Source organism: Brassica rapa, chromosome A09 (genome assembly GCF_000309985.2).
Source record: "Brassica rapa cultivar Chiifu-401-42 chromosome A09, CAAS_Brap_v3.01, whole genome shotgun sequence".
NCBI classification, from domain to species: domain Eukaryota; kingdom Viridiplantae; phylum Streptophyta; class Magnoliopsida; order Brassicales; family Brassicaceae; genus Brassica; species Brassica rapa.
The window spans coordinates 36,940,718-36,954,607 of NC_024803.2; the positions used below are offsets into that span (position 1 = coordinate 36,940,718).

General features: G+C 34.8%; 3 protein-coding genes and 1 long non-coding RNA gene across 6 annotated transcripts; 2 read left to right on the forward strand and 2 right to left on the reverse strand.

The window, feature by feature from the left end:
* Positions 1-655: 655 nt before the first annotated feature.
* LOC103841807 lies at positions 656-3,161 on the reverse strand. Its single transcript, XR_627867.3, has 2 exons — positions 2,456-3,161; positions 656-2,311 (listed from the first exon to the last, which is right to left on the reverse strand). It is a non-coding gene; the product is annotated as an uncharacterized LOC103841807 (long non-coding RNA).
* Positions 3,162-4,626: 1,465 nt separating this feature from the next.
* LOC103841806 (DNA-directed RNA polymerases II, IV and V subunit 8B) lies at positions 4,627-8,204 on the forward strand. Of its 3 annotated transcripts, XR_004451445.1 has the most exons (7): positions 4,627-4,753; positions 4,909-4,987; positions 5,556-5,713; positions 5,835-5,926; positions 6,013-6,144; positions 6,178-6,239; positions 8,120-8,204. XR_004451445.1 is itself a non-coding variant. In XM_033280164.1 (6 exons), exons 2-5 carry the CDS (start codon positions 4,909-4,911, stop codon positions 6,122-6,124), a joined length of 441 nt encoding a protein of 146 aa, XP_033136055.1. In that variant the 5' UTR covers positions 4,627-4,753; the 3' UTR covers positions 6,125-6,144; positions 6,178-6,351. The 3 variants fall into 3 exon arrangements, 2 of the variants coding, with proteins under 2 accessions (XP_033136055.1, XP_009116628.1); XM_033280164.1 differs by lacking the exon at positions 8,120-8,204 and having other exon boundaries at positions 6,178-6,351; XM_009118380.3 differs by lacking the exon at positions 8,120-8,204 and having other exon boundaries at positions 4,684-4,753; positions 6,013-6,336.
* Positions 8,143-11,044, reverse strand: LOC103841808 (2-(3-amino-3-carboxypropyl)histidine synthase subunit 2). Its single transcript, XM_009118382.3, has 10 exons — positions 10,713-11,044; positions 10,407-10,612; positions 10,229-10,337; positions 9,823-10,147; positions 9,666-9,735; positions 9,530-9,597; positions 9,337-9,452; positions 8,909-9,015; positions 8,687-8,826; positions 8,143-8,602 (listed from the first exon to the last, which is right to left on the reverse strand). Exons 1-10 carry the CDS (start codon positions 10,797-10,799, stop codon positions 8,367-8,369), a joined length of 1,464 nt encoding a protein of 487 aa, XP_009116630.1. The 5' UTR covers positions 10,800-11,044; the 3' UTR covers positions 8,143-8,366.
* Positions 11,045-11,523: 479 nt separating this feature from the next.
* Positions 11,524-13,634, forward strand: LOC103841809. Its single transcript, XM_009118383.3, has 4 exons — positions 11,524-11,676; positions 11,825-12,131; positions 12,885-13,139; positions 13,221-13,634. The coding sequence occupies exons 2-4, from the start codon at positions 11,856-11,858 to the stop codon at positions 13,473-13,475; spliced, it is 786 nt and encodes a 261-aa protein (XP_009116631.1). The 5' UTR covers positions 11,524-11,676; positions 11,825-11,855; the 3' UTR covers positions 13,476-13,634.
* Positions 13,635-13,890: the final 256 nt, after the last annotated feature.

A 13,890-nucleotide genomic window follows, 5' to 3' on the forward strand; every position in this document is an offset into this window, starting at 1 on the left:
ATCACAACCCTTCATATATATAAACTTTCTTATAACCAAAGTTCACTACAAGAACTTTTATATACATATTATCATAACCCTTTAGATATACATGTGGCAATCACAATTCATGATTCGATTATATATTCCTATGAGCATATGATTCAAAAACCAATATACTTAAACCAATTCAAGATTATATACATTGGGTCTAAATCATGATTTAATTTGATTACATAACAATTAACTTCAATATTGGTATTTATAATTGGCTGACACAAAAAAAAACATACCAATTAACTTTAAAGACATATTCAGCTGCTTGTGTTATGATTTGATTTATATGATTTGGGATACTCGCTAGTTTGAAGAACTTCATCCCTAGCCTATGGCATGATCAATGTAGATAATGAAAAGGATTAGAAGAGCTGTACACTTTAGACCTTACCTTGAAGACCAAGTAAGAAAGGTTTGAAGCTCATGCGAAGGCTGGAGATTACACTAGAAGGTCCTAAAGATAGAAAGAAGCGGTTAAAGACCAAAAAGGCGATCACAAGAAATGTGTACAAGATTAATTTTGGAGTCAAGAACATTTTAATCGAAATTTTCTTTTCCAATAAACTTTTTGATACATGTATTTCAGTTTGCCTCGTTATATATCGTTTGGAATTTTCAGGGTTTTTTTTTTCTTAGATGAATTTTTCAGGTTATACAACGAATATTATGTTGGTTTATGTTTCACTATACCATCTTAAGTTAATATGGATTGTTGGTATGGATTGTGATTTATGCTGATCTAATTTTGTAACTAATGTAGCTCTTTCAGTCAAAAAACTGGTTAGTAGGATTAGTTTCTTTCCATATATTTTTTTTTTTTTTTTTGCAGTGAAATTAGGAAGGGATCAATGGTAGGCTTGGTAACCAAGTATTCAAGCATTTGGGTATCCAATCAGGCTCAAAAATTGAAATCATTAAATCAAAATAAAAATAAAACTCATCTTTTTAAGAATGTGTAAGGAAATTATTTGTATGAAAAATATTGTATGTATAGTGTAAGGAAATAAAACTCATCGTTTCAAATATTTTTTTTTGGTAAAAATGTTAAGTATTATTACCGATTTTCAGTTTGAGACAGAGTTTACACAGTACATAAGTAGCAGAATTGCATAATTAAATCTAAACAGAAGAATCTAAAGCGATTATAGAAACATAGGAAAGAACAAGAGAGAGGGATTAGAACCGGACAACACTGAAGCAAGGATGGATCAGAGAAGAAGGCGTAGACGTAGTGAGAAAACCAGTTGCCGCGAGTTATCGGAGAGAAAGGCACCCTCACACCTTGAAACACACGGTTCATACGGCTTCTGATCGACCCACATGCCACAACCCCCACAAAGAATCACATCTCGAACTCGCTTGCCCACCCAAGAGGAACCAACCGGCAGCACGAGGAGGAAACAACAACCGGCTATGCTGTCGTTCGGAGAAAGAAGATTGAAAATTACTGCCTCCAACCTTCCAACCCGGAACCGTATACACCTATTTAACCAAGCATCCATATAGAGCACCGAAACAGGAAGAGGGCATCCCCTCCAGAGAAGCGCCACCAAAGCACCCCCTATCGTTTCAAATATTCATATTTCAAAAACAAACAAACACGTAGATTTCATTTGGCCCCGTGACTAGTTGAAGGTTGACACTTTTAATCGTACTTTTGCATCTTTATTGTCGTTTTTACTACGGGGACCAATTTTTACGTTTCCGTACGATGGTTTTCGAATCTAAACCCATGTGCTCTAGAACTTACCTCAACAATACTATTTTAACTGTTTGAATCTCTGTTCTAAAAATCAGTTGACTTGTTGAATGGGATTTGATTGATTACTTATGTTTGTTTACTGATTTTGTGATTTTGTGAGTAAATATTTAAAACAAATGTAATATAATTTTTCAAACCAACTCAATAGTCCACAGTTTTAACAACAAATAAGCAAAACGAACGGCTATATAACCGATTATTCCAAACCATACAACAAAACATTAAAACACACACACACACATAGAGAAATTCAAACACAAAGATCAATATAAGTTCAACAACTGATCGATCAGATTTTTTTCTCCAAGCAGCACAAGCCGTAGGTTTAATTAGGTGGGCAATCGTAACAATTACAAATTGTTCTTGCGCCTTGAGTTTCACATTGGCCGCGGAAATATTCTTCAGTAATGCAAGCATTGTTGCAAACAGTGCTTCCAATCTGTTGACTGCAGATCCCTGGGGGTGATGTGAAGCTTCGTTCTCCCATACATTGAGCTTCTCCTTTCGGTATCCCTGATTAATAATGCACATATATGTATATATAAATACATTTTTAATTACATCATGTATTGATAAAAGAATTTGATAAAAACATATTTTACAAAGTTTAGAAAATTAAATTATTTTTTTTGGTTCATATATTATAGTTTACATTACCTGTGGAGATCAATAGAAAAATCATCAAAAGAGTAACGATGCACAAACTCTTCGCCATTTTGTCTCTTTCTCTTTTCTTACTTCTGCTACTTTGAAGTTGACTTGTTTTATTCTTGTCTGCACAAATTTACATGTGAATACTAGGTTCTATTTATACTGAAAATCCTTTTGACTTTTTATTAGGTTTGATGGATAATGATAACGATGAATAGTATTAAATGCTGGCCACTAACTAAAACGTGCACACATTTAAGCCTTCAAGGTGTGTACAACCTTTAGCTGTTAAGCAGTTCCTATTTAAATATCATTTGATTGTCAACTTTGTTTTCGCCTGTCTTTGTTTTCTTAATATGTGTTTGTGTATTTAGGAGTATATATTTATTTAGACCGTCAAAGTGTATACATCTATACTATTAAAGCAGGATTCTATTGTCATAATTACCTTACCTTGTCATTTCCTTTACTAACTTTGCATATTTCATTAAGAGCAATTAAGTAATATTAATAACACATCTATATTGGGTCATTATTTTTGGATCCAGCCCACATCAAATCTCTCTTGGGCCATTTGGACCTATTAAAAAATCAGATTCAATTCTCACTTTTTTTTTCCTTTGGGCCATTGAGTCTAAGTTCAAATAATTTTTTTTCAACTATTTTTAATTATTATTTTTTTATATTCTTAATATAATTTAAGCATTCATAAAAATAATTGAATTTTTTTATTGAAAAGTATAAATCTTTACTAAAAATATATATATTTTTTAATTAAAATATTAACCACATAATAAAATTAATTTATCAGAGTTATACCAACTTAATTCATTAAAAAAATAAAGTTTAATTTTTTAAACATAAATAGTCATTTAAAATGAAATACGATAAATAAAGATAAATTTTTTAAGTCTTTTATAAAATAAAACACAAATATATGAAAATGTGACATTTACTAAATATTTGTCAATTGAAAAAAAAATAAAAATAAACCCGCGCTTTGAAAGCGCGGGTCAAAATCTAGTAATTAATTAATGTTGATGTTGATAAATAAAGGCCTGCACACAACTTATTAAAAATCAATTTTCTTTAAGCTGTCAAGTGAAACATGCAACCTAATATCTTTTCATTAATATTGGTACAAATCTTGCAAAACTATATCATCTTCACAAACATAAACGTTTGTGCAAAAGGTACTTCATGAATAATTAAGAATACAGAAACCCTAAAAGCGATGTAAGTCTAGCTTGACTAAGATTCATTAGACTCGTCTTGTTTTGCTAAGAAAAATATCTCAGTTGCACCTTTGTTGACATAATATATTTGACATAAAGAAAACATGTTTTTTTTTTAACTTTAGAAAACATGTATTTTTTGAACTTTAGAAAACATGTATTTGGTCGATCATACAATAACAAGCACCTTCATGAACCAGTGATCCTTCCATATATTTAGGGGAGGTGCAAATAAAGAATTTATCAAAATTTTCTACAACCAGACAAATTCCATGCCACAAATTCGAAATAAAAATAAATAACTTGGTGAAAAGTCTTGTGTAAATATACATATTTCGAATTAAGGACATAGTCCTCGTAGTATGGTGGTAAGCAATCCTGCATTGGTGGAGCTTTGTTGGAGTTCTTTTCCCTAGAGTTATAGCAGATATGTGAGGTTGCATAGCTGAGGTAGAGATATTCACATTACACATCACACAATAATTAAGATGCATTGGTTTCACCTTTATATCTATACATTATTGACATCTCAGGTTCTTTTTCCTTGGTTGAAAACGTTAATACGAACTAGTACCATTTACGCGTTAAGAAGTGATCACCTACGCACTTAAGATATTGAAAAAAACCTACGTGTTGAGGTTTGAACATGATTATGGTTGGCGCAGTTTCTCGACTGATAAGAAAAGTTGCAAAGAAAAATAAAATTCATCCCATTGCATTTTTATGTAACAGATATTTTTAAATTCGTGGTTGTTATTAATTACAAAACTTATTTCCACATTCACATGGCCAATTAGCATGTGAAAAAAAAAAAGAATTTATAAATAGAACGAAACTACAGGAAACATATGTAACAAACATAAAATACAGGGGAATCAGGAGAAGTATAAACAAAAATTTGGGGACTTTATGTAATAAATAAAACTATAAGACACATATGTAAATAAACAAAACTTCAGTGAATATATGTAAAGAAAAAAAAACACTCTTTTTAGTTTCGCTTCTTTTGCGCCTCCATAGAACTTTTTCTCACTGCGATTCCTCTCCGCGTCTCGAGCCTCCGGAACAGGTGAAAAAATATCGTCGTTTTAGTCTTCTTTCTCTAAAGGGACTTCGAGTATTCGATTTATCCAGATGATTAGCTCTTCTTCGTTAGTCTAATAGGTTTTTTTTTATCGAGGAGTTAAAGAGTTGTTTAGGGTTTTGAAGTTACCGTCTTTGCAGATGGCGAGCAGTATAATCATGTTCGAGGACATCTTCGTCGTTGATAAGCTAGACCCTGATGGCAAAAAGTTCGATAAAGGTACACACTTTCTTTTAACTTCAATCACTATAAAATTGTTAGTTCATGTCTGTTTAGTTTGGTTCTGTCTTAATATTGAGAGGATGTCTGTTTACTTCTTTTACTTCAATCACTTAGAGAAGTTAAAAATCGTAGTTACTGTAAAAAAAGATCTCAACTTTTTTGTTTCTCCCATCTGTAAGTTTGGTTCTGTCTTAATATTGAGAGGATTTCTCATAAGAAACCTGTACAATGATTGATTGTGTGTGTTTCTCTGTGATTGTGGTTACTCTCCCATCTCTAAGTTTTTGTTCTGTCTTTGAAGTGAGAGGCTTTCTCATAGGAAACCTAATTGATTGATTGTGTCTCTCTCTATGTTTGTGGTTATCTCTCTCATCTCTAAGTTCTGTTATGTCTTTGAAGTGAGAGGCTTTCTCGTTGGAAACGGTACAGTGACTGATTGTGTCTCTTTGTGTCTGGTTGCTCTCCCATCTCTAAGTTTCTGTTCTGTCTTTGAATTGAGAGGCTTTCTCTATGAAAAGAAACGGTACAATGATTGATTGTGTCTCTGTGTGTTGTGTGGTTGCAGTTACGCGTATTGAAGCAACTAGCCACAACTTGGACATGTTTATGCATTTGGATGTTAACACAGAGGTTTATCCGATGGCTGTTGGTGATAAGTTCACACTTGCTATGGCTCCTACTCTTAATCTCGATGGAACCCCTGATACTGGGTATTTTACCCCGGTAATAAAAAGTCTTTTCTGCCTTTTACACACTTTTTTTTAATTTTCTGTGTACATATATACAGACTCTTGTTTGCTTGAATCTTGAAAATATAATCTTCTTCATATCAATATTATTGCAGGGAGCAAAGAAAACGCTTGCTGATAAGTACGAATACGTGATGCACGGGAAGCTTTACAAGATCACTGAGCGTGACGGCCAAACTCCAAAAGCGTAAGAATCCTACAAACTCATAAACTTTCAAAAATCAAATGTTTGCACAAAGAAGTCTAAACTGTTTTGGTTTCTTCTTCCACCAGAGAGATGTATGTTTCTTTCGGTGGCCTCCTAATGTTGCTTCGGGGAGATCCAGCTCACATTTCTCACTTTGAACTCGACCAGAGGCTCTTCCTTCTCATGAGGAAGCTCTGAGATTCCCTGTCTGATCATTTGTGGCTTAGAAAAACTTAAGAAACAGGAGTTTGATTAAGCTTTGTCTTATGTTCAACTTTTACTTTTGATGTTATGCTCAAAGAAGCAGCTATTGCACCAAATCATGTTGTCCGTACTGTTTTTAACATCGTCTTGCACAACTTAACTATTGCAATTGAACTATGCTCTTAGCTCTAAGCTTTAAAAGATTACTTGCTTGAGACCAATAGCTCTCTGGAGAAAACAGATTGCAAGCAATGTTATGTTTTTGCTCCTTTTCTGACATACTTGTGAACATCTAAGAACATGAATCCAACAAAACTCAAAATTGTTCGGTCAGGCCTGATCAAACCAAGAACAAACATGAATGTTTCTTTGTGACCTAGTGAACTTCTTGGGGTTGCTACTCGTGCTTGTATGCTGACAATCTCCAGGCCGCGATATGTTCCTGAAGTACTCAGGCCTGATTTTGCAGCGGTTGGTATAGCCAGTTGGTTATGATCTTTGTCTCTCATCGGTCTTCTCTGCATCATCATAAGCCTGATCATTTTATCATAACCCAAAAATCCGGAATCGAACCAAAAATTTACAAGTATCTAGTTGCATCCAAAAATTTTCTTTATCCGAAAAACAGGAACCAAAAAGACCTACGGAACAAAAAATTTAAACACAAACATATAGTTAAATATTCAGGTTAACAAAAATAGTTAAAGGTTAAGTTTGGCCATTATTTAATTATTCAGAAATACTATAATATGTATTGTTTTTCTTAATTTAGTTTGGAGCAAAAGAGATAAATTGATGTACAAATTGCATTGAAATATATTTATTTTAAAACAAAAATATTAGTATACTTAATTTTAAACGGAAACAGTATATAGCAAACCAACCTCATAGTCAACAGTTTTATTACACTAAATAAGCCAAACCAATGGATATTTAACTAATTGTTCCACAAACCATACAAACATTAAGACACACACCCAGATATAGAAATTCAAACACAAAGTGACAAAGATCAATGAAAGTTCGACTGACAGAACATATTTTGCCCTGGGCAGCACAAGCCGTAGGCTTAAGCTCAGCAATAACAATGACAAACATCTGTTGTGTCCTGAGTTTCACATTCGCCGCGTTGATATCTTTGAAAAGTGCAAATATTACTGCACATTACCTTTGCATACCCTAGCATGCAGGTCCCTTTCGGTACTACGTTCCTTAGTTCTCCCTTGCATTGAGCTTTTCCCTTCGGTATCCCTGATTAGAAATGCAATATATACATATTTGTAAAAAAAAATTTGATAAACCATAATTTGCAAAGTTTGAAAAATAGAATTATATTGTTTGCTTCATATATTTTTAGTTTATATTACCTGTGGAGATCAATAGAAAGACCATCAAAAGAGTAACGACGCACAAGCTCTTCGCCATTTTGTTTCTTTCTCTTTCTTAGCTTCTGCTGATTGAAGTTTGACTTATTTTATTCTTAAGTCTGCACAAATTTACATGAGAATACTGGGTTCTATTTATACTGGAATTCCTTTGACTTTTCATTAGGTTTGCTGGTCACTAACTCAATCATTAAAGCCTTCCAGATTTGTACAGTCATTAGCTGTTAAGCATATCATATTTAAAATTATGATTTTCTCAACTTTGATTTCGCGTGGGTGTTTTTTATTCATTTGTTTTTTTATTCATATGTTTAAGGCCATCAAAGTATGAATTAACGTTGATGTATATTTGACAAACAAATTAAGGCATGTGCACAACTCATTAGAAAATATTTTCTTATTTTTTTTGCTGTCAAGTGTAACGTGCAAGCTAGCTAGTATGTCTTCACTAATTGGGACGGATCTTGCAAAAGTATGTTTGTATAACACAAACGTTTAAGTAAAAGGTATTTCATGAATAAACAGAGAGTTTGATTAAGCTATTATCTTTGCTTTTGATGTTATATGCTTTAGGGAGCAGCTCTTGTTGCACCGAATCATGTTATCCGTACTGTTTTTAACATCTTCTTGCACAATTTAACTATTGCAATTGAAATATGCTCTTAGCTCTAAGCTTCAAAATATTACTTTGCTTGAGACCAACAGCTCTCTGGAGAAAACAGACACAAGCAATGTTATGTTTTACTCCTTTTCTGACATACGTAAGAGCATCAAACAAAATGAATCCAACAAAACTCAAAATTGTTTGATCAAATCAATGGATCAAGCAGGAATGTTTCTTCTTGGAGTTGCTACTCGTGCTTGTATCCTGACGCCTTGCCACTTCTCCCAACCAAGAAAGGCTCCGGCGTAGTATTGTCGCTGTTTATCTCCAGACCACGGTAAGCACGGTTGAGGAAATACTCAGGGCCTGATTTTGCAGCCGTTTGTTTAGCTAGTTGGTTATGATCTTTGCCTCTCAATTGCAATGCTTTCTCTGCAGCTTGTACCAACGCCATTGTCTCTTCCTCACCATTCTCAGCTTCATCTGCAGCAAAGTAACCAACTAATTTGTCAAACTCATGGGAGATCAAAAATGATGTTTTAGCTGATTGGAAGAATGTATTGATACCGTTTGTATTGTGATCTTCTACGTAACCACCTTGAAAGAAAGAGAAGCGTGGCTCCTCCTCTGCTTCTGATTCTGGTTTCGAAGAGTTGATAATCACATCTTGGAAATGCATTAGGTAAGCACCTGTCCATTCACTCCCTCTGCAAGAACACAGAAACCCAAAAGACATTTGATTAAGGAACATCAAAAGCTAAAAAAGCTTCAATAGGTTTCTCTCTGTACCTGCTAAAAGCAAGATTGGCTTCGAATGGAGTGATGACAGGTGCCATGAACTCTTTGCTATCTAAAAGAGCGGTTTGGGCGCATGAGATGTAGATGAAAACATCACACTAAGACAAAAAAAAAACAGACCACAAAAAGACAATTACTCATTTGACCAATGTTCAAGAAATCGCTGGGTGCTAGTTAGGTGTTTTATATAGGATTATTGATTAGGCGTGTGCCTAAACCGATTTTCTGAGCGCCTAAGCCGATTTTCTGAGCGCCTAAGCCGATTTCTTTTTATAAAAAAAGCCATTTAAAAAAATTGTTCGTTTAGGTCATGTTTGCCGACTAAAAATCAGTTATCTAGACCGCTTTTTAGAACACAGCATTTGACATATCTCACTTTGGTTGTTAAAAGTTGAATGACAAGACACTAATTAACTTACCTCAGGGAAGTTTGCAAGTTTGGCTGGATTAGGCCGTCCCATGGCAAGAATGTAAGATTTTTTTCCAGCAGCAGATATGAGTGCTTGCATATGGTGAATCATGTGAAGGTAACCAGCTGCATTTCAATGCATTACACATAAACATCAATCTTGACATCACACATGTAGAAATTGAGTTGAACAAGGAACTTACCAACACCAAGAGTTCCCACCAAGATGCCTATAATATTCGCATCCTTAGCTTTCTCCACCAAGTAATATCTGCAAACACATCACTCTGAATGAGTAGGAATGTAAACCAATAGAGATGTCTAAACAAGTGATCATACCGTCGTTTAAGTATCCTTCTCTGTTGAGTAAACTCCGTAACCAAAGAATCTTCTTCAGCATCATATCTGACTAATATCAGTAAACAAAACAAACCGAGAATACAGTCAGAGCAGGCAGCAGAAAGTAGATCAAGAGGATAAAGCCATTTATATATACCTACGTCACAACCATTGAAGGTGAGTACTACATTAGCAAAAGCTGAACTGTCAGAACCGATCCAGAAAAGCAAATAGTCCTCGATTTTGCTTCCTTCTGGTAAGTCCCAAGTCAACCCTCCTAGTCTATAGTTTCTAGATGAGGACAAGCTATCTTCGCCAGATGGTACTGGATGCTCCATGGATTCTCTAGGATCTTTGGATGGACTAATGAATGAACACAACACATTGGCTACAGAGAATTTCAACTGAGACTCGGGCTTAGATAATCCTAACTCTTCTTGAATAGAAGGAATCACATGAGCGTATTCTAGTCCATAAAGAATCTGAAAAACCAATGAGAGAGTAAAAACACAGAACCCTTTCATCACTATATATCATCATAAACATTAACTAAGTTCTCATACCAGAACAGGCTTATTGCTCTTAGACATGTAATCAAGCAAATGCTTAACGCAGCTCGCGACATTTATGGAAGCTTTCCCGAAGACAAAGAATGCAGGAAGAACCGATGTCCTGCGGAAAAACATGAAACCTCAGAAATGACACAACTCAAGAAGAGTTTTGTTTTATTATGTGACTCACGGGCTAAGACATGTTTGTCCGTAGTGGACAACACATTGAGAATCAATATGCAAAGCTCCAACTTCATCAACGCAGCAGCTACCGTAAGTTGTGTCAGCCATAACAAAGAACCTAACATCTCTGCCATTTTCAGCGTTCATCTCCTTAAGTTTGCTCTTAAGAGCACGCACGACCTTAGTTGATTCCTTCAACAACTCATCTGGGAACTATCACAGAAGCGAAAGAGTTGAGCTTTATCAATACCCAATAAACTAAAGTGACACTCTTGGATAAGAGCGAAGTCAAATTCAGAAGAGTGTTGGTTACCTGTAAAGCTATTCTGGTGAAGCTTTTGCTGATTATGAACTCTACCGTCCGGTTAATTTCGTACCTTGATTCAAACTCCATCTCCATTTGATTAATCTCAGAAAGTTTTCAACTTTTCCGGCCGAGTAGCTTAAAATCGGGGGAGAGATGAACAAAAGCTCAGGCGAGCGGCGGCTGAAGACGACGAATGATGATTGATGAAACGGCGCCGGTTTAGGTTAAGCCATTTATAGGCGATTACCGGTTTAGCTAACATTTATCACGGTTAACAAGAATTATGAAGCGTACATGCAAGGCTTGGTCTGGTTGGGTTTGTTTTCAATTTTTGGTTTATTCAGTTTTTTATTTTTGTTCTTTTACTAAATTTTAAATTGAAGGATAGAGAAAGGATTGAAACTTCAAAAATGTGGTTATATCAAATTTTCATACAAAAAGTCAAGTCACAACTATACTCTAGCTACAAATATTGTATTCTCATTTTCAACACCAGAATGGTGTTTTGTGATATTTTCTCAAAAAAGGTTCTTGAAATTTTATAATTTTGACATACAAATAAAAGGTATTTAGGCAGAAAACTATATTTTGATTTCTGTTTTTTATAGATATAAATATCAAATTTACGTTATTTTACATCAAATCAATTATAATTATAATTTTTGGTTTGAAATTAAATAAAATATCAAACTAGATATAATTTTAAAATGATACTAATTTTAAAATAATATAAAAAACGAACAAAATCTCAATTAAACACCTCTACCGGCAACAACTGGATCTATTAAACCGGGTATAAGTACACTGATCGGTTCAGAAGAAAACGACATCGTTTTACCAGCCGCCTTAACGCAATTTCTACACCTCTCTTGAGCTCCGCGATTTCTCCGGTTGTCCTTTTTTTTCTTTCTTTTGGTAACACAGACAAGAAAGCTTCATCTCCAAGAATCCAATTAGGGTTTCGTCAAAGGTAATACATTTATTTCATCCTCCGAACTGCAGTCTTCCTTAAAGTTCCAACCTTTAGATCTCTAGTAACCTTTTGTCAGCGTTCTTCTTGGATTGGCTTTACTCTTTGGGTTCTTATTGGACTTTTGTCTTTTTGAATGTTGTTGAAGTTGGTGTCTTGAGAGAGAGAAGCCAACAGAGATGATATCTACGCAGGCTAACCTATTCAAACCGTCCTTGTTCTGTCCAAGGACGTCACAAACGAAACGTGTCTTTAATATACCATCTTTGAGGACGAGTTTACGCTTTGATTATCAGCCACGCCGCAACTTAACTCTTCGTGCGTCTGCATCATCCACGTCTACTCGGTTTTCTCCTCTGCTGAGCCATCGAAGTCGTCTACAGAGTAGGGATCAGAGGAAAGGTCCTGCTGTTTGCGTGCTTGGTGGGGAGGATAAACCTGATGGTATTAATGGGGTTAGTGTTTTTTTTTTCTTATTAATCATTGAGATTAGTCTTTACATGTTTCAACTTGATCTCATAGAATTGGGCTGATGATAAGTAGTATTTATATGGTGCTTTTGTGCTTGTGTGGTTTCTTGGTTGAATGGATAAGTCTGATAGTATTGATGAGAACAGGTGCTTTTTCTTCGTTCTATGGAGGTTCTTGCTTATTAGATCATTGAGATGCTGTGATTAGTAGTCTTCACATGCTTCATATTTGATGTTTTGGTGTGAGTGCGCGTGTGAAAACTTGGTCTTTGAATTGGGCTGTGTTTTCTGATGATAAGTAGTGTTTGTATGATGCTGTTGTGCTGTGTGATATCTTGGTTGAAGGGATAAATCTGATACTAGTGACGAGGTCAGATGCTTTCTTTTCATGCTATGGATGTTTTTTGCTTGTTAGACCATATGACAATATGAGATTTTAATAGTTAAATAGTGCAAAAAAATTGATCTTTTATGAGTGTGTGCGTGTAAGATGATAGTGTGTGCGTGTAAGATGATGTTTTTTTTGTTGTGTGCTTACTTGGTGAGAAGGATAAATCTGTTGTAGTGATGAGATCAGATGCTTTTCTTTATTCTATGGATGTTCTGGCTTATTAGATCTGAATAAGTTAGTCCTCTTTGTGTGTGTTTGTGTTTATTGTTAATAAGCTAAAGCACAGAAGTAAGTTATGTTAGCTGCTTCTGATATTAACATTCTCAGTGATGATGTTTTATGAACAGATTTCCTCACAATGGAAAGAAATTGAGAAAGCTATGGGGGATAAATCAGTTGAAGATATGTTGCGGGAGCAGATTCGAAATAAAGAGTATTACGACAGTGGCAACACTCCTCCACGAGGAGGGGGAAGAGGAGGAGGAGGGTCAGGCGGTGGAAATGGAGGATCTCAAGGCTCATCAGGAGAAGGCGGTGGTCTTCCTGGTTTAGCACATGAAACACTGCAAGTGGTTTTAGCAACCATAGGCTTCATCTTTCTGGTAAATGACAACAACTTCACAAGTTAATCTTTGTCTTAAATTATCTTATCCTTTGATCATTGTTTCTTCTTGTTTTTTTAGTACATCTACCTCATCAACGGGGAGGAGTTGTTCCGTCTTGCGAGGGATTACTTTAGGTATCTTACTGGACGACCCAAGAGTGGTAGGTTGACCAAAGTTATGGACAGTTGGGGTAGATTATTGGAGAGGCAGAAAGTGTATGACGAGTACTTGCTGGAGAAACCGATCATCAAGACGCCTAGCTGGTATGAGAGCCCTGAGAAATACACACGTGTCGTCAAGTCTTATGCTGATGCAAATGAAGATGATGAATAGCTTTCTTTCTTTTTTGCCGAGTTGAGTAGTTTCACTTAGACCATGAACCGGTTTGTTTTAGTTTCATCATTGTTATCTAACAATCAGATTTGTAGTAAAATTACAAAACCTCAGTACAAGTTAGTTCTTATTCAAATATGATTTTTAAATTTAATGTTATTGAATTTGCAATTTAAAGATATATTTTAAAATTTATTGCTATTAGAAACAATTTAATAGTAAAAAATTGAGAGATTTATATGATTTGATTGTCTTTTGATGGAGTTTACAAGTTAAATTTTCAAAATTCAAATTTAATGGTGTTAGACAGGATTTTAGAGTGTTTTAGTCAAATCACAATAGTTTTCATAATTTACTTAAACCATTTTGATACACTCATGTAAAAGTTAAATTACTTCAAATCTTTCTCAAATGT